Source organism: Watersipora subatra, chromosome 4, assembly GCF_963576615.1.
Source record: "Watersipora subatra chromosome 4, tzWatSuba1.1, whole genome shotgun sequence".
Taxonomy (NCBI): domain Eukaryota; kingdom Metazoa; phylum Bryozoa; class Gymnolaemata; order Cheilostomatida; family Watersiporidae; genus Watersipora; species Watersipora subatra.
The window spans coordinates 36,173,012-36,194,064 of NC_088711.1; the positions used below are offsets into that span (position 1 = coordinate 36,173,012).

General features: G+C 36.2%; 1 protein-coding gene across 1 annotated transcript; it reads right to left on the reverse strand.

The window, feature by feature from the left end:
* Nucleotides 1-8,220: 8,220 nt before the first annotated feature.
* On the reverse strand, nt 8,221-20,851 carry LOC137394548 (quinone oxidoreductase-like protein 2 homolog). Its single transcript, XM_068081272.1, has 9 exons — nt 20,770-20,851; nt 20,360-20,477; nt 18,996-19,092; nt 18,218-18,354; nt 18,007-18,131; nt 15,834-15,915; nt 13,902-14,077; nt 12,804-13,029; nt 8,221-8,858 (listed from the first exon to the last, which is right to left on the reverse strand). Exons 1-9 carry the CDS (start codon nt 20,799-20,801, stop codon nt 8,793-8,795), a joined length of 1,059 nt encoding a protein of 352 aa, XP_067937373.1. The 5' UTR covers nt 20,802-20,851; the 3' UTR covers nt 8,221-8,792.
* Nucleotides 20,852-21,053: the final 202 nt, after the last annotated feature.

The window sequence follows — 21,053 nt, forward strand, 5'->3', positions numbered from 1 at the left end:
CAAAAATATTGCTAATGTAGAAGTCCTTGTGCAATCACTGGAGCTTTTAGCGATGATGTGCTGTGGGTAGAGTACAATTTGCCAAAGTAATATGATACTGGACTCGCTAAAACTTGTGTAAAATACCCGAGCACATGTTTGGGTGAATTTGTGACATCGTTATGAATCAAGGCAACTAGTGAAATACATTCTACTAGAAATGACTTAAATTAACCGAATGCTGGCACCGGTGAGAATAGCCCTTGATAGCATTTTCATAGGGCGTGACCAGGTATTTATAATGATCTGCCAAGTATATAAGTGAGGTCACGGGTTCACTTTTGAAATGTTTAAAAATAATATAAAAACATAAATATATAAACTACTGACTGCTCATTGCCTAGAAGTTAAACAATGACCATAACAATCGATACTTTCCGTACAGTCATCGCTCCTAACCACACTTCTATGAATAATCGATGTCTCCAATCAAGCTTTGTCTGGGATAATCGCCAACTGGTGCAGACGTTCTACATTTTTATCACCAGCCTTCCAACTACATGTGCTGTTTTTATCGAAAGCAAGAAGAACGCATCGTTTACCTGTTTAAAACATATCAGCTAGTAGAATGAGTTTTTGTAATGTATTCAATCGGTTGATAGATATGGGCAGAAGTTCAATAATATACAACAACACTGATATACGCTAACAAGATGTATTGTAATATCAGCTTTTTCGCTACTACGCTGACACACTGCGACATGTGTTCCATTTGTTATTATAGTAAATTTGTTTTGTTGGATAAACGCATATGCTTGATACTTCTGAACTAAAAATCTCCCAGCTGTAAGTCTCACTCGAATATAAGCTTCAATTACACAAGTTATCAGCATTGTATACTCAATAAAAAACACTATAGTATCAGCCACACTCACTTCTCATGCAAAAGCTCTTATGCTCTCCAAATATTTCTCTTCATCTAGTGATCACCTTCTTAGGGAATCAAAGTAGCAAGTTGGATCTCCTTCGTCTGCACATTTGCTGCCTCTTTGATCACAATCTGGGCAACAAAATATGACAATTTGTTAAGGCAGTCATCATTATCACTCGAGCCCAGATTAGAAATCTGATGAACATCAAACTGTTTTCTAGATCTCTCATAAACAATAAACTTGGTAGCATTATTATCAGCTAATATTTTAAGCTGCTCTACACCAACACAGATAATTGATTGCCAAAACAGTTTTAACCTTAAGTTCTTAATTAACTTCATAGCATTTTAGCAAGCGGCAATCTCAATCATTAAATTGTTCATAAATTAACACTGTTACCTGCGATATGCTGTCTAGACAAAATGCAGTATTTTTCACCTTTAAATAGGGTGTTTTAGCAAAGCTCACTTCAGGTTTTTATTACCTCACTCGTGTTTGTAACTATGCACAACATATTTTGTATTTGTTTCTGCTATGACTGCGTTCTACCTGCTGCTGTTCACTTACTTTTTTATTAGTGTGTAAAATAGCTTTCATCGTGACTTATGATTGTTATAGCCACTGTTATTATGTATTTTATAGTTTTTTATAATATTTTCAAAACCCTTTTTGAAAAGCGTTACACTAGGGGTTTTTAGGCAATTTGTCCACCTCTAGCATTGTACTAGTGCAGGATTTTCAATTTTCTATTTTAGCAATGAACTTTGCTTGTGGCACTCTTGAGAAATATCCCTTACTAAGATCAGCCTTGGCCATCAATTCTTTGTTCAAGGCTGAATTTCTTAATCTTTGATCCCTTGACATCCATTGTGTTTGTTGCAAACTGATACAGGACTTATCTACCTCTCCAAAATCAGCACTTGGGCTGAGTGGCTCGGCTTTGGCCAAATAGTCCATGTTCATTTCCTTCCTTGCATGTTGCTTCTCTAAAAGTTTGAAAATATCATCAAACCCTCTCTGCCCTATAGCTTTTAGAAGAGTGTATTTTCACTCTCGAAGGAAGTCGTCCTTTGAGCTGAAGCTCCTGTATTTCTGCAGCAATTGTCAATTAAGGGGAGAACCTGTTCCATCTCTTACTATGAGGCATATCTTCACCATTGCACAGTTTAGGAGAATTTCCAAATGCGAAGCACTTAAGTTTATATCGAGGTCATCTTGAGGTCAAATAGTTAGCAAGTTGCTGCTGATAGTGGTACTCCAACACTTTCACTCTTTACTTCAACAGAAATATGCAAGGAAAGTGCTTGTTCTTTTATTTCTACACTCAATCTTCATATTCCACCAACCACGGGTTGCTTCTCTAATTGTTCACTCAGTATTGATATCAATACTGTGTAATGTCTTCAGCATAGGTAAGTTCAGGATGGCTCAGATCTCTTACCTTATCAGTTCGATTGGCAAGTGAAAGCTATCAGACCATCATTGTTCAGAAATCATGTGATTCAACCAAACCATGCTGCAGTCAGATTTATCTCAACATGGGTAGATAACTCCAGTTCTTACAACTTGTTTTTTATTGTTCTGTGTGATGCTAGTATATCCACAGTTGTCCATGTCCATAATGCTCCACAGTTAGACTAGAGTGTGCTGATAATTTTATGCGGTGGATTTTGCATGTGCCCTCTTTATGTTATATGAATGGCAGAGCAAAGAGTGAGAAGGAGAAAGGGAGATTCATTTTACCTTACATAATTGTCTATCCTATCGAGTTCATTAATATTTTGTCTGGTATATTTTTATTAACATGGCTAGTAAGCATCTGTGCATTTAGTATAGCTTTCATATGACCAATGTTGGAATTAGATTCGTTTGAAATAATGTATGCATGCATATCTGTAAGGTACACAGATGATGAATTGGGCTCAGAAGTGTGTTACATTCTTTATTGTAATTATTACAATCTTGTTACACAGGTTCCTTATCTACATCTTTGGGTGTCTTTATATCCTAACATTTTTATCATTGGCTGACAATCTATGCGGTTAAGTCTAGTCGAGTCATTTGTTTTTGTCTATTTAAGCTGTACCTGTTTTTAAAATGGACTGCTGTAGATGTTCTTGTCTGAATGTGAAGTTCAGCCTATTACACACTTGATAAGAATAAGGAATTACATGTAAGTAGGCAGATACCTTGTGCACACTAACAGACTCTCCTGTTAGCGCACAGCATGGTTGCATGACCTTCATACATGTACACCACCAGAATATGTCACATAAAATTGATCAGGCCCGCAGCAACGATGCATGTTTCCTGTTTTTTTGGTCGCTACATAAAAGGCTCTGCTGGTTGAACAGGCAGCGGGGTTAGCTGTTTTTTATACAGTGTGAATTCACTGTACTGCATCGCTTCCCAACACCAAGTTAGATTTGTTGCTTGCTCACTATCTGTTGGATTTGTGTTGATAAGCAAGAGTTGCCTAGTCTTGCAGTTGGTTCATTGTTAGCACCCAAATTTCAGCATCCAGAGTCCAAATTTATAAAAAAAAAATTTTTTACCAATCCTTAAAACCTCCAAAGTCATCTAGTAGTTATAGCTAGAAAGAAATGACAGATGATGTAATGAAAAACAGCTTGAAATAAGTGCAAGTGAAGAGGCTGACCGTAAATAATAGAATAATGGAAGCTAAAATTTAACAACTATTAAATATAAAAACCAAAAATATCATTAAGTAATGTTAATTTTAAGGTTGACTTGCAACAAAATTCACATTACAGTTATTTGGTATCAAAAGATTCACCATGTCTTACTCTATTGTGTTGTAGGTGCCAAATGTGTGGAAAAGTGATTACAAGCTCTTAAAAGCTCAAAAACGAAAAGCCGCCGTAGATTGGAATCTCTTTATTTCTCTGACGTAGTCATGAAATTTATTTATTGTCTTGTCACGGATGTTCTCACATGAATTGAAAGGCCAATACAAAGTTCAATATAAAACTTATCGTAGCACTAGTTTATGACAAACACTTCGAGTTTTACCGTAGACCCCCATATCAAATATAAATGCTCGCTACTTTAAAGTTTTGTTTCGACTTGGTCTAATCGTCAAGTCGTAATCTGATCATGTGACTCAATACTTCGCAAATCATTTTTGCAGCACTTTTCGATTATCACAAGTGACCAACAGGATTGTCATGATTATCAGACAATGATATGTACTCCTTCGAGGTAAGGCTAAAAAATTAAATGATCTTTTACGGTAAGTTATAAGATATCACTGCTAAAAGTGACAGCATTACAATGACGATAAAACAGACGCGTAAGAACAATAGACATAGTTTTGTTGAATGCGTGAAGTATATTTGTGAAAATATTTCGACGAATAAGGTTACACGAAAGTGTAAACAGAAACCATCTCTCACAACTACGTCACATTTGAGCCGTTTTGGAAAGAGAATCCAAACTACGGCGGTCTCGTGTGGCTGCGATTAACTGTTCGTTTTTGAGCTTTAAAGAGTTTGTAATCTCATTTCCACATATTTGGCACTTACCACACAACAGAGTAAGACATGGTGAATCTTTTGATACCAAATAACTGTAATGTGAATTTTGTTGCAAGTCAACCTTTAATGTTCATGTAGTTCATGTTACACTGCTGTCATATCTCTATCATTACCTCTATGTACTGTCTGTCTCTCGAGTCACCAAGGCTACATATGTTACACTGCTGTCATATCTCTATCATTACCTCTATGTACTGTCTGTCTCTCGGGTCACCAAGGCTACTTTTCAGTTCACCGACTTTAATGTGAGGCATTGTGGCGATAAATACCTGTTTTAGTATCACTGTATTTGGTTTATTACTTTTAATTTAGTTTTGTATATATAGCATTTTAAATAGTTTTATCTCTATATATTTCTCAGAGTTGGTGTGTTCGTATGTGTGTCTCTCTGGCTATAGCTATTAAAATCTTGGAATAAAGAATCCTTACCAAAGAAGGTTTGATCGCAGACCCTCCCATTCGCCAGTCCAACGCCGTACCAATAAGGCCACAGAGATTTATTTGTTCGCTAGCCGATATAATGTATGTCGCTATATGAGAGCATATACCCAACGGCTTTGCGTATTATGCAGGGTGATTGCATAACGTCATGGAGGCGAATAGCTCTCATTAGTAAAGTTCCTCAAATTTTCCATTGGCAATGTGCCAGGCTAATAGTAAGTGGCAAGCAACTTTCATTACTTCTCATTGTTTATAAGCTGATTTTTAATACCCGGGCAATGTCGGAAAGCACAGCTAGTATAATATAAATCTCAGTGTTTGTCTGTCATTTGTCTGTCCAGTTACAGCTACAATTAAAGTTTTCAAGTACAAAAAATCTGCTTTGCATAGGATTTGAACATGTAACCTGCAGGTCTGCAGACAGGCAAGCCAACCCATCACACTATGGGTCCAACTGCCCATAGTGATTAATAATAGTGCACATATTCATTACATCGGTTAAAATACTCGTGCTTGAAGCGCTTGAGAAAATACGATTGGTTATTAACTAGCACACTTGATCATTATGTGTAACGCAACGGTTTTTTAGCTGGCTTCTATCACAGCTTTTACTACAGTAAAGGTTTAGACTAGCTTAAGTTACTAGCTTACCAGTTAAGTTGCTCAAATTCATTAAGTAATTATTTTATTGCTCATGCACCACTAGGCATTCACTGGTAGTTTGATATAATGCGTTCGTATTAATGCTGAATGTTGAATATTCAATTTTTATCATTTGTGTATTAAATGAAGCACAATGTATTTTCATTAGAGTATTTAGTCCATCATATGATAATTTTGGCATCTGATTCAAACCTTGGAACAGATTAGCTTGGTAGGTCAGTCTGGCTGTATAGTTGAATGTTTTAGATTTAGGACTTATCATCTCTTGTTTATTCTCAACTCGTATAAGGGAGACCTTCTAAAAATTCTAATTTTTTTCAAGTTCCAGTTTTTTACCAGTTGCATGTCACGTATGCTGTTTTTACTATTAGTAATATTCTTCTTATAGTGGCCTGTTTGCTCAATAATTTCAAAGTTTTTTTATATCGTATGTTGGCAGATGATTTTCACGCAGACCTTAAAGAGCTATTGTCTTCCATAATAGCTAAAAGGTTTTCAGATTGGAAAGTAACGCTTGCAAACTCTAACAGTAAGTGATTCTGTCGAATGGGTTTATCTCTATACACATCCTGTTCGTTATGGCACTGCTTTCTTGTCTACCTCTATCTCCCAGTTTCGTTCCCGATTACCTTTTCCACTTTACTGGGTCTTAATTCCCTTCTACTAATAATCCTTCGTAACTTTCAGTTTTTCTTATTCAGCCTCTCAATTTTCAGCAACATTAGTACTTAGGCAGCCTGGTCCGCCTTGAGATTCCAAAATGTGGCAGAGTGGTTGAGTGACTTGGATGGTATCGAGACAGACTGCTATGCTGCATGTGTGAGTTTGATTCCTGTGCCATACAATCTTTTTCCTAACCTTCAAGCATGGCGACGGACGTCACTCTTATTATAGTAAAGATGCTTTTCTCTTCTCACTTTCAAATCTCTGTTAAACCCTTCATTTTTCCTTCCTTGTCTCCTACCAAAAACTGTTTTACCGTCTCAATTAACTCTCATACCTTTTTCTATCTCGCTATAATTTCTTTTTCTCTCTAGTTTCTATTATTCTAATCGTATTGCACTTTTGAACATTTGCTTTTCTGTATCCTGATCCTCTTTTCTCTCTTAAACCTCTCTTTCTACTTGGAGAGTAACACTATTGTGTGAACTATGTCTGAACTAGCCGTCTGCTGGCCTGTTATCTTACCATCAGTTCAACGGTTGTAGGAACCCTTCCAATGCTGATCGATGTTCAGTGCAAGGTGAACAGCACTTCAGACAGCGCTACACTCGATGCTTTACTACCCAATAAGCCTAGCTGCGTTCTGCAGTTAAAGGTATGTTATACAAAATGTAATAATTGTCATATTAGTGCATATACTATCAATACGGCAGATCGTTGCAAGTGGTGCAGGTGCTCTAACATTGTTAGTGGGTGATGTACTATTTACTGTTTTAAACAATGTTAATATGCTAGTGCAGTCCAACCTCAGTTTTTAGCAACATTCTATGCTAGAATCATGTGAATTCTGTAACAAATTTTTCCATTAACATTATCTATAGCATAAGTAATTTTATCTGTTTCAAGATTACAAAACAACTTTTGTAAGCGTGTTTGTATTATTTCACACCATATAATGTATATACGAGAGCTTGTAAAACTTAACATAGAAGGGTAAACTGTGAAAGTATTGTCGTAGCAGCTTGCATCCCAACCTTGTTTTTTTATTAGTAAATTTAGTGAAGAAAAGCTTCCGTTGTATGCTAACAGCAAATAAAAACAAAATAATGCACTAGTATACCATGCCACACACCATATACAGTCAGTATTTTGTGAACCAAAATGGTTGAACGCTAAAGATAACCAGAGAGGTAGAAAGAGGATCAGTAGCGGAGACATTGTGCTCTGCTTATCTTGATCTCAAAGTCTAGGGTTGGACTGTAACTGCAAGATGTTGAGCTCGCACTTCTCTTATTGCAGCTAGTTTGTTGTATCGAGTTGAGTGTGAATAGACATGGATATTTGAATGCTAAATCTTTCTTGTATGGCAGATCGAGGGTGTCGGTAATACCAACAAAACGGAACTCGTCGACGTGGAGTTGAGCCGAGAGAAGGTGGATACTATGCTAGATGGATTGAGTAAAATCAGAGATCAATTGACTTCAGCTATGCAACGATAGAGCTATGGTGCTGCCTTCAGAGTGGCACTATGCAATATTCAACTATAATTAACCAAGGTCAGCTCACAATTTTTTTACATCAACACACAAAGCTGGTGAAGTAGCTTCCTTTGCTACAAAGAAACTTAAAGCAGCACAACCTACGAAGATGCTGTGGTTGAACAAACCTACATGCTGCGGTTGCTGCCGTAGCAGCCTACGGCAGCAACCGCAGCATGCTCATCTATAAAATTTACCTGATTCGCAATACGAGCATCACTACTTACATACCTCTTGCTCAACTTTCATGGTATTGAATTATAGCAATTTCTGCCCATCAATACTTGATTTGGACAGCATGTGAAGCCAACTCCAGTCTACACCCATGAAATCTTGAGGTGACTTGCTTATATATAACATTTCCATAAAGTGATTGCAAAGCCTGCCAATGGTACTTACGTATCTGCTGCGGGTCATATTTGGAATGTTTTATTTATTAGATATGAATTCGGAATATATTCTCTCAAATATATTGTTAATTACAAAAATATTGCTAAAGTAGAACTCCTTGTACAATCACTGGAGCTTGTAGCAATGATTTGCTGTGGGTAGAGTACAACTTGCCAAAGTAATATGATATTGGACTCACTAAAACTTGTGTAAAATACCCGAGCATCTGTTTGGGTGAATTTGTGACATCGTTATGAATCAAGGCAACTAGTGAAATACATTTCACTAGAAATGACTACAATTAACCGTATTCGAATACAGTTAATTGCTAAATTCTACAATAGAGAATACCGGTGAGAATAGCCCTTGATAGCATGTTCATAGGGTGTGACCAGGTATTTATAATGATCTGCCAAGTATATAAGTGAGGTCACGGGTTCACTTTTGAAATGTTTAAAAATAATATAAAAACATAAATATACAAACTACTGACTGTTGCCTAGAAGTTAAACAATGACCATAACAATCGATCCTTTCAGTACAGTCATCGCTCCTCACCACACTTCTATGAATAATCGATGTCTCCAATCAAGCTGTGTCTTGGATAATCGCCAACTGGTGCAGACGTTCTACATTTCTATCACCAGCTTTCCAACGACTTTTCTTGACGAAATCAAACCGAACGCTTCGTTTACCTGTTCAAAACATATTAGTTAGTAGAATAAGTTATTCTGATGTATTCAATTGATTGATAGATATGGGCAGAAGTTCAATAATATACAACAACACTGATATACGCTAAAATATGTATTAGTACTATCAGCTTTCTCACTACCACCCTGACACTGTGACATGTTGTGCATCAGTGTTTCATTTGTATTATAGTCAATTTGTTTTGTTGAATCAACGCATATGCCTGTTACTTCTGAGCTGAGAATCTCCCAGCTGCAAGTTTCACTCAAATATAAACTTAAATTATACAAGTTATCAACATTTCATACTGTTAACTGGAAATACAAAACGAGGTTCATCAACGATATGACAAAGATGAAGGGGTAAGTTTTGAGAGAAGCTAAAGAAACTGCTATACCATCTCCAGCAATACACTGAAGTCGTTACTCTAATAATGAATAGCAGACAGAGATGTATAAAAATCAGTGGTAATTTTGATACTTCAGGGTACTCAAAGATTTGAAGCGCGTCTCCTTCACAGTGATTTGGGCTAATTTGTATTTCACATGGCTTAAAAAAGTAGGGATTATTTAAATTTAATTTGGAAAACAAATAGAATTATTAACATGTAAGTTTTACATTATTAAGTGACTTGTTCACATGTAATAAATGAATACAATTTGGGAAAAAAATAGAATTATTTGCATGTAGGTTTTATATTATTAAGTCATTCAAGTGGCGTGTTCTCATATTTGTGGTAATGGATAATTTATCAGTTATATACCGAAAGTAAATGTTAGACCAGCTGTTTGGCCTTATTATGGTTCAGCGGCATATTGAATACCATGCTCTGTCAATCGTATCCTCAGATAGTAGATGAGGAAATTCAATTACAAACTCAACAATGCTAGGGAGACTAAGACAATGTTGTCACAAAGTTTCACTAATACTGCCATTTTTATATGATGGGAGTTTTTGTTATTTATAGCTACACTAGAAATTTCACTGTCATACAGCCCACGACCAAAGAGATATTGGAAAAAAAAAGGGTACTGACGATTGAGAAATGCAATATTAGCAGTCAAATGGCACTGCAGTGCAATAGGATAACTGCAATGATAGCTGTAATGTACTGGGTGTGGGTGTTATTATATACAACAAATAGCAATAATGAAAGGAAAAGATTATATGTTTATATCTCTCCCCCTACAATAGGAGAAATGCAATACTGGCCAATATTAGAAGTAAAATGCACTGATATTATTAGAAAAACCAATATTATTAATATAGTAATAATATAAAACCAATACACAATTTTGTTTACATTTAAAAACGTCATAGTTTTTATAATCTCATAAGTATAATCTCATAATCTTAAAATCTCATAAGAATCGTTAGAAAAAAATATCATTGCCATTTCCTTTACTTACACTGCGTTGTACATCAGTTAGAATGCCGAAGTACTCAAGAGTCTAAAATGTCAGGTACTTTGAAATCGGCAAAAATAAAACGATTTCAGTACTCTTACGTTAATTACAGAAACCTTCGACAATGCTATAGACTGGTGAAATATGCACGTTATTTTTTCGTGAAATGCGCACGACTTTATCGTTCTATTCTCTGTCGCTCGGCGTTTCAATTTCCAGTCTTAACTTTTATTAAACCAAGCTTTTCAAGCGTTTTGTGGCGATTTTCGTCCAAATTAATCTGTCTATTTGTGTATATTCCGATCAGATGGGTTAGTTTTAGGAATTTGCGGTAACCTTTCAAAGGCTTGGTAACATATTTAAATAGGTTTATATGCGTTTTGTATCATTTTTATACTTAAACGACTTTACTGAAAAATACTTAAATTTGTTGATAGAATTTCGTTGCAAGGGTTTGGTGACGTCCGTTAACGGATAATTTTTCGGGAGTTGTGTGCACATGTGCATTTATCATAAATCTCCCAATCAATCGCTTCGCTCTTGTTTGGTCGTGGGATAATTTAATAATAATAGTTGAAATCGTCTTTAAAATATACATGTAGCTTCATCTTGTAAAATAGCCCACGAATTATTGTAACACCATTTTACAATTGATTAATGAAGAGGAAACTGGTGTTGACCTAACTTATATTGTTGAACATCTGTTTCACTTTCATAGATGTTCTTGTAAACAATTTCTCTAATATTTCTAAATTATTAATTGGGATCTTAATAGTGATCTAATTATCTTAAGCTAAAACCTAAAACTTATTTTGCTATTTCTCCTTTCATTAACTCTCCCTTCACTTTCATTAAATCTCCCTACTCTTTGATTAAACACCACTCCACTGTCATTTCCCTCCCTTTTATTCACATTTTAAGCCTACTGAGTTAGTTTGTGTGAGCATTACCCTTGTCAAGGCTAATTTCAATAACTCAATGAGCAATGTGGAATTTTTCTTGCCTTTAGAAGCTGCTATATAGACCATTTGTTTGTGAAGGACATGACTGAAATCCGCGAAGGAACATGATCACACATGTGTAAAAAACATGTAAAAAAAATGAAGGCATGTTATTTTTAAATCTTATAACTAGAGCCATCAGCTCAAAAATGAGCTCGTATTGTGTATACAAGCCCTAGACGTGGCGGCTCTTAAAGCCTGGTTCCCATATACATGTACGTCGCAAAGCACCGGCGACAGCACAGCAGGCTATTAGCGTTGAAATGGGAACCTACGCACCGGGTATCGCCGGTAGTTGCCAGCCTCGACAGAAGAGTTTAGTGCTGTTCAAATTTTGCGGAGAGCCGCAGGCAAAACCTTCTCGAAATGCACTGTGCAGGTGAAAGTCAGCATTATCGAAACAGCGTGGCGAGCAAACATTTTTATGCCATTATTAGCGATGAAGCTTCATGTGAAGATAAGCCACCTAGCGTCGCAAGCGTTTTGCTGCACAATATTACCGCCTAAGTCTCGCAATCGATATGGGAACCAGGCTTTAGAGGTTGATTGCAACAAAATTCCCATTACAGTTATTTCGTATCAAAAGGTTTGAACACCATGTTTTAATCTGCTGTGTTGTAGGTGCAAAATATGTGGAAGTGTGATTACAAGCTCTTAAAAGCTCAAAAACGAACAGTTAATCACGAAAACGCCGTAGGTTGGAATCCCACTCCAAAACCGCTCAAATGGGACGCAGTTGAAAACGATGTGCTTCTGTTTTTTTTCATGCAACCTCAATCGTTGAAATATTTTCACAAATAGGCTATACTTTACGCATTCAATAAAACCATGTCTATTGTAATTACGCGTTTATTTCATCATCATTGTACTGCTATCACTTTGAGCACTGATATCTCAAAACCTAGCCTATAAATTAGTTAATTTTTTAACCTTAGCTCGAAGGAGTGCATATAATCCTCTGATAAACTTGAGGAGTCTGTTGGTCACCTGTGATAGTCGGAAAATGCTGCAGAAATTGTTCACGCCATTTGGCAGGAAGTATGGGTTACATGATCGGATTACGACTAGATGATTAGACCAAGCCGAAACAAAACTGTAAAGTAGTGAGCATCTATATTTGATAGGGACTTTCCGGTAGAACCCAAAGTGTTTGTCATAAACTAGTGTTTCGAGACGTTTTATATTGAGCCTTTGATTGGCCTTTCGATTCACGTGACAACATCACGTGTCAAAATAATAATCCCGTCGAGTTGAGTACGTCATCAAAATGGAGGGATTCCAACCTTCAGCGTTTTCGTGATGACTGTGATTAACTGTTAGTTTTTGAGCTTCTAAGAGCTTGTAATCACATTTCCACATATATTGCACCTACAACACAGCAAAGTAAGACATGGTGAATCTTTTGATACCAAATAACTGTAATGTGAATTTTGTTGCAAGTTAACCTTTGAATTTTGAAAGCTCCGTTCGCTTAAACTGCATCCCATTCTAGCACTATCATTGGTTTACAGTAGAAAACACTAGACAATGTCCGCCTGACCTTTTCAAGAGGAAATGACTGTTGAATATAGGGGTTAATCTTGCCATCCAAATACATCTTAGTCACCGTTTCCACTGACTCTCTGAAGGCATCGGGCACTGTCTGCATGGTATTGCCCCACCAAAGACCAACAGCACTGGCTGATTTCAGAAGAAGAATATTAGCTGGAATTTTTGGGATTCCAGCCGTGTAGCCAATAGTAATAAATCTTCCCTCAATTGCTAGACTACAACAATGTAAAGCAGTGAGAAGTTTATTGTATGGTGACATTCATTCGCAGCTTCTAGTACTGATACTTGTGTACTGTATATGATGACTGAACACCCTTACTCAAAAGGTAGTCAAAGATAACCAAATACTCCTACTTATGGGTAGTCAAAGATAACTAAATACTCCTTTTTAAAGCTAGTCAAAGATAACCAAATACTCCTACTTATGGGTAGTCAAAGATAACCAAATACTCCTACTAAGGCTAGTCAAAGATAACCAAATACTCTTACTTAAGGGTAGTCAAAGATAACCAAATACTCTTACTTAAGGGTAGTCAAAGATAACCAAATACTCCTACTTATGGGTAGTCAAAGATAACTAAATACTCCTTTTTAAAGGTAGTCAAAGATAACCAAATACCTTCTGAAGGTCAGTCAGAGACAAGTAATTACCTTCACACAGCAGGAAATACTGTATTATATCATCTTACTTAAACAACCACAGTGAGTAGCGGTTAAAAACTTGCTGAGGGAACTTTGTAAAAAATTTATAATTGGGACGTTGACCAATCATCATCTCTGTGTGTGAGAGCCACGAATCACTTAGGAATGTACTTAGGATGACTTACTACCTTTAATCTATAAGCAACTACCAACTTTAAGAACTGGCATTGTTGTGGACTGGGCAAAAAATTGGAAAATAAAAACCAACTACAAGAAGTAAAAAGACCTCAGCTCATTGTCTGTCCTTGAACTTACATCCTTGTAGCTAAAAGCAGCGCACTCAACTGCCAACACAACAGTTCAACAAATAGTCTTCAACAGATTTGCAGTCTGTCCCTATTGTTAAGGCTTCCCATTGTATCATTGGTTAAGGACATAGACCAACCTTTTGACAAGGTCTACAGCACCGTCTCCACCAACGGCATCAAAGACTATATTGACACCAGAGGGAGCCAACTCTTTTAATTCCTTTCGAATATTCTGTCTGGTGTAGTCTATGGTATTATGAGCACCATACTGCTTGACCATCTTAGACTTTTCATCTCTGCATACTGCTATCACCTGACCAATTGGAATAGCGAGCAATGATAGATTATATTGATGAATAATGGTGTTTACTGAGGGACCACAACTAAGAAATATCGATGTTACAGACGCCTTAAGTCAGTCATCTTATCAATTTCAACTCAAGACATTTCTGTGTTAATTCACTTAAAATTAAGCAAATTAACTTTTAATCTTAAATATACAAAAAACCTGAGCATCAAAGCCTTACCCTTAAACCTAAAGCTTCAACTTTACCAGGTTGAAGCCTTAGAGATGCCAAATCTCGAGTCAATCAAGTCAGATGTCAATCTCAAGCCTTAGGTGCAAGTCTCAAAGTACTTCACTAAACTTAACTCTAACCAAAACTATGGCCATAGAGGTAATCCCATTGAAAGTGTGTATAACTTCTGAATGTGTTTTGAAGGAGAAACTCTCATGATGGAGTAAAATAAAAGAAGCCTAAAATGTATTATTATATCATTTGCTGTCTTCACAAACCCTACTTCATTATTCATTACTCATGTATTATATGGTCACATTTGAAAAAAGCTCAAGATCCTAAAAGACAATATGGTAAACTCTCGCTACTTCGTGGTTCAGCTGTCGTGTCTCCACACTTCGCGAGTAACAATTATTCCTTAATACATTAAAAATTTAAGAAAATTAAAAAATACTCTGGCCCAGTAAGATCTCTCCGCGAGCGTCATTGCATCATCGTGATAGGAGTAGTTGCAGTTTGCTATTTTTCTATCAAGTTTTGCGAAGTGTAAAAATGCAAAGTGCTGACACCCTTCATTATGCCTCTTGAATGCGCTCGACCCTCAAAATTGTAACAAGAATACAAAAAAAAAAGAAAATCCCTAAAATACAATAAAAATGACTTAATTAGATACGAGTTTTTATTTCGTGGACTTTGATTTTTCACTTTGACGCTAGTATTAACCGCGCACAGTGAGGGATTGCTGCAGTTTACACTTACATTTACACTTATAGACTTACATATTTTATAATAGTAATATTTAGACTGCCAACTACATCATTTTGTTGTAATTTTGTGTAGTGATTACAAGAATTAATGTTACAAATAACTTGCCATTACAGAAAATTGGATCAAAAATGCACAATTTAAAACAAGAGGTCTTCTAAAATGATCTATTGAACAATATTTTTCAGATCTTTAAAATTAGCCTTGAATTCAGGGTCATGAATTAGTCAATTATAGACTGAGAGCAAAATAGTAAGGTGATGACGTGACGTAAAAAATTGTACTTGAAAAAGACTTTAAGAGATGGTAAAACAGCAACGATGTATGAAACGATGTGGAACAGCTTCAGTCATAATCAGTTTAGAGACATACAGCATAAGCTCATTTTGATTGGACAACTTATTATTAGCGACTCTAATATTCACTTTATTTCTTTACACTAAGTTAATTCAATTTTGACTCTGCAAATAACAGGAGTTAGCTAGAACCACAGCTACTTCCATAGTTATGCTTTTACAAATTTCAGCTGCTCCCATTGAGCTATGTGCGCTTGGGAGAATTAGGTTTGAATGACATGTGGCCACCCTTAACCAGGTCTCTGATTGGATGACCCTAAAAGACATCCCAAGCGCAACTTTTCTCTGTAACCTATGAAGACCGATGACTATTTCAGTTCATAATTAGTGAAATCAAAATTGAAGGCAGACGTACAAAAATTCAAGGATTAGCTTTACAATGTACACTTGGTAATATTCTAGCAGCAAAATAGGCAGCCTTCTGACATACCTGACAGTTGAATATCCTGGCTGCTAACTCGACTGCAGCTAAACCGACTCCTCCTGACGCGCCAGTTACAAGGACCGTCTCTCTGAGCACAGTAACAAGTCATAGAAACAATCAGACGGCAATAAACCACTACGAGCAGATTAAACTATGATCTAAAATAAAGAGGTTTCTAGAAGAAGAGACTTGAAGCAAAATGGCCGCCATCGTCTTTGATTGAACAAACAAAACATATATTCTGGGTGTGAACAAGATGACCGAAGTGTCAAATTTCTTTATCACAACGTCTCACATTGGTTAGCATATAACATACACATGGCTATGGTTACTGCAGCTTGTAAGCATTCAGATGTAATCCTCCAAATTAGACTTTAACAAAATTTAAAAGCTTTCTAAGCCAAAATTAATATGATGGTTTAAGTAATTGTGCCAATTTCAGCTCATGAAGAATGCATGAGTAATTGGGCCAGCAGGCTGTCTAGCAACATCAAAAAAAGACCCGAGTCTTTACATAAACGAAACCAAAATAGTATCTTACAGTGTGTGGAAGTAAATTAGAATGGACAAAACTGCTTAGGTTAAATATTACGAGTTACCATTAGCAACCGATGCTGTTACTGTTACCATTATCAAAAATGCTGTTGATTAGCAACCGATCAACACACTTTTGATTGTAAGAAAATCCTCTAGTTAGGCTCGGCTAATCTGTTAAAACTATAACTGTTATAGATATGTTGCAAAAACATGTAGATTCTGACAATAAAATCATTAATGGGCAAGACAGTACAACCACCGGAACTGAGCTCTCAATCTTCAGAATGTTCCGCCATATCGCCATGGAAATGACATATATGTACTTGAGAAAAATCACAGAAAAATTCTTCAAGCGACTGCCCTTACTTGCTTAAAGGTTGACTTGCAACAAAATTCACATTACAGTTATTTGGTATCAAAAGATTCACCATGTCTTACTCTTTCGTATTGTAGGTGCCAAATATGTGGAAAAGTGATTACAAGCTCTTAAAAGCTAAAAAACGAAAAGCTGCCATAGATTGGAATCTCTTTATATCTCTGACGTATTCATTACAGTTTGGTTATCGTCTTGTCACGTGATGTTCTCACGTGAATTGAAAAGCCAGTAAAAAGCTCAATATGAAACGTTTCGTAGCACTAGTTTATGACAAACACTTCAGGTTTTACCGAAGACCCCGTATCAAATATAGATGCTCGCTACTTTACAGTTTTGTTTCGGTTTGGTCTAATCATCAAGTCGTAATCTGATAATGTGACCCAATACTTCGAAAATAATTTTTGCAGCACTTTTCGATTATCACAGGTGACCAACAGGCTCGTCATGATTATCAGACAATGATATGTACTCTTTCAAGCTAAGGTTAAAAAGTTAAACGATTTTTTAGGGTAAGTTATAAGATATCAGTGCTAAAAGTTACAGCATTACGGTGACGATAAAACAGACTTGTAAGAACAATAGACATGGTTTTATTGAATGTGTGAAGTATATTTGTGAAAATATTTCGACGAATGAGGTTGCATGAAAGTGTAAACAGAAACCATCCTGTAACAACTACGTCCCATTTGAGCCGTTTTGGAAAGCGAATCCAAACTACAGCGGTCTCGTGTGGCTGCGTTTAAATGTTCGTTTTTTTGCTTTTAAGAGCTTGTAATCACATTCCCATATATTTTGCACCTACAACACAACAGAGTAAGACATGGTGAATCTTTTAATACCAAATAACTGTAATGTGAATTTTGTTGCAAGTCAACTTTTAAGTAAAGAAGGCAACTCCACATAACCAAATGTTGTTTAACGGAACAAGATTATATTAGTGTCTTTCCAGAAGCAATCTTGTCTGTAAACCAAGTCCTGCACACATCAATGTAAAAACAGATTCAAGAGTTCAGATGCAATACTTGCCATAAATGTACAAAACAATAATGGACAAAACATTAAAGTTTAAAAAGTTGATGTTAATCTCATGACATTTTATGCTACTATAAATGTATTAGGAAGCAACAGATGCTGTCTGTTATGTAACTCTGTCACTTATACTCTATACAGAGGTATCAGCTACAGTTAAATTACAGTATCATTGAAAGTTGTTAGCTACAACCAATGACCCAGAGAAGAGCAAAAAAGCGGTAAAAAATGACTCACCCTTCCTTTATTAATCCTTTTCTTGTTAAAGCCATCCAAGCTGTGCCATAATTGACAATCAAACTGGCCAACTTACAATAATCTACGTCACGCTTGGCCTTCAACTCTACCTTGGTTAATGCTCCCTAAAATCATAGCTTTCCTTTAGAGTAAATGTCATCTGTTATGTGTACTTCATAAAGAGAGTATGTTTCCATCTATAATCACTCACTATGTCTAACATGAAGCCAGGCACCGTTACTACCTCCTGCAAACCTCCCGTCTCCAATAGACCAATCACTACATCGCCTGGAGAGAGACTTGCTACGTCCTTTCCTACCTCCAGCACTTCACCTGCTACCTCAGTACCTACACATGTGTAAAACTTCACAAATGTTGATTATCAAATTATTTGATATTTAAAAAGTGATAGCAGTACATGTCTAAACATTATCTTTGAGAATAATGTGCGTGAAGCCATCTTCTGTGAGGGCGCCACAAGTGAAGACATCATGTGGGTAAACATCAAGTGTGAGGACACCATGTGTAAGGACAGTATGTAAGAAAAAAGCATGTTTAAGGACATCATATGTGAGAACACCATGTGAGTGGACATCACACTGAGGACATCATGTGGGTGAATATCACATGTGAGGAAACCATGGATCAGGACAGTATGTAAGATGACAGCATGTATGAAGACACCATGCGAGTGGACATCACACTGAGAACACCATGTGGGTGAATATCACATGTGAATACACCATGGGTGAGGACAGCATGTAAGAGGACATCAAGTGTGAAGACACTATGGATAAGGCTATCGGTGTTATATTTTGAACCTTTTCAGTCAAGTTGCCAATATTCCAGGAAAAAGCTATAATTTTTCATGAAACATAACTTATTTTTTATAAAACATAAAAAATCCTTTGAATTAAACTCGTCATATTTTTAAAAACTTTCCATTATTAGGGTGAAGCTAGATGCTTTAGAAGACTGCCTATGAGTACCTGGAACAAATGGAGGCTCGAGTTTAACCTGATACTCTCCTCTAGTAGTAAGATAAGTAGCAAAATTGAGACCACATGCCCTGTTCCTGATCCGTACCTTAACAGAAATGTAATACATAACAATGTTAAGATCAAACAACATATAATAAGAATAGCAACAGTTAAACGCTGTTTCCTGTGTGAATGAATGGGCTTGGTAGTCGCTATCCAGACTGACTTTACCTGAGGCTTTGAACATCTAAATCTAGGCATAAAAGATTACTTTAAATCAACTCGTGCCCAAGTCGTGTTCCGACAAGAACAGTAGGTTATATTTGATCATAAAAACAAAGTAAAAGTGTAAACAAACAACTTAATTATTTAGAGCAAATACAATCAGAATGAAAATTTCAAGCACATCTACATGAGTAGACCTAACAGACACCTGTTGAGGACTGTCAGCTACTAGTAGATTTAACAGGAGTTTGTTGAGGACTGTAAACTTGTAAACCTGACAGGTACCTATTTATGACTGTCAGCAACTAGTGGATCTAACAGGTGCCTGTTAAGGACTGTCTGCAACTATCAGATCTAACAAGTACCTGTTGAGGAATGTTGGCAAAGATATTCTATGGATGACGAGCGTAACAAACTCATGATAGTGTTGAGGGTATAAAGAAAACTCATGTCAAAATCATAATGCTGAGACTATGAACAGAATTTTGCTGTTGTGATTCATTCGTATAATAAAAGATAATCGTCAAAAACGCCATTATTGACAATTTTGGAAAATCAATAAAGGGTTAGAAATTAGAGGTTGGAATAGAAATAACATGGTATCAAATATGAAGAGTAGAGGTAACTTAAAAATGCATACAAAATTTGTTATTTCTCTGAAACCATATTAGACAAAGTCGAGCTGTATAAAATTGCAGTTTTTTTACATTTTCTCAGCACTCTAAGAGAAAAATTAAAACAAGCATCTGGCCTGTTTTATACTTTAGTTTTTTATCAGAATGTATACAGCAAAGTTTGCTAAAGTGAAGGTAACGCTTCTTCACCGCAAACTTCACAATTCGAAAAAAAGTTTGAATTCAGGCAAGTAACAGGTAAAAAATAACTTCTTTAATATAAGTGTTTTAAACCACTTGTGAACTTACCTGTAATACAAATGACCTGATCTATGATATATAATTGTTGTCTTTACATACCATACAATATAGTTATTGAAAAAGCAAATGCACCTAAATCCATATCAAAACTAATCAAAAGTAGCAATAATATTACAAAGAAACAGACAGATGTAATTTTATTTTGAATGCATACATAATACTACACACATTAAAACAAATTTTATGCAATACAATACTGGTTGCACAGTATACCTCATGATCTTCAAGTGGTCTGGACGTTTTGCTAAGCAGCACTAAGGGCTGTTTCAACTGCTGACACTCTGCTGCCTTGTAGGCAGACACACCTTTACTTGCAGAACAAAAATGTTTCCTGCAAAAATTGAAAATGCTCAAGCATTACTTCGTAATTTTTATTACTATTGCAATCACTAGTCAACTCAATTTTAACACAATATAGAAAAAACGACGAATGAATGATGAATTTTACACGCAAAGTACAGTCTGCGTCGGGGTAAGGCTTATATTGGAGCATCGCAAATATTTCTCCTATTTCAATCATAGATTAGCAAACAAAGGAAAATGTGTATTGATACTAAAATATCACTCTCTGCAAACCATTACATAGTTAAAATTGATCTGACCAGTTCATCAGAGACGTTTACCTCAACACGCCTAATCTAGCGTTGCAAGCCATTTTGCCAAGCGAATGCAGCTTGATCCTCCTCTAATTCAGAGAAAGGCTACAGCTTCAATCGCTAAAAAGAATTGTTCCTTGACATCAGCCGCAATTTCAACTCGTACAGACTTAATGTAACGTGATTTTATTATACCACCCCCTCTCTGTATTCTTTCGATCAATTCTACGCACAGTACAGTTTAAACCTGAGTGGAAGAGTGGAAGTGGATGCATCGGTCGACTTCCATTATAGGTCCATTATACCATTAT

Excerpts from the sequence above, each read along its gene's own strand:
- LOC137394548 (XM_068081272.1), bottom strand. The coding sequence starts at position 20,801 with ATGGCTTGCAACGCTAGATTAGGCGTGTTGAG. Across the intron at positions 18,355-18,995 it reads CGAGCCTCCATTTGTTCCAG|GTACTGAGGTAGCAGGTGAA; the intron begins GTACTCATAGGC and ends ACACATGTGTAG. Across the intron at positions 14,078-15,833 it reads CCAGGATATTCAACTGTCAG|GTGATAGCAGTATGCAGAGA; the intron begins GTATGTCAGAAG and ends CCAATTGGTCAG.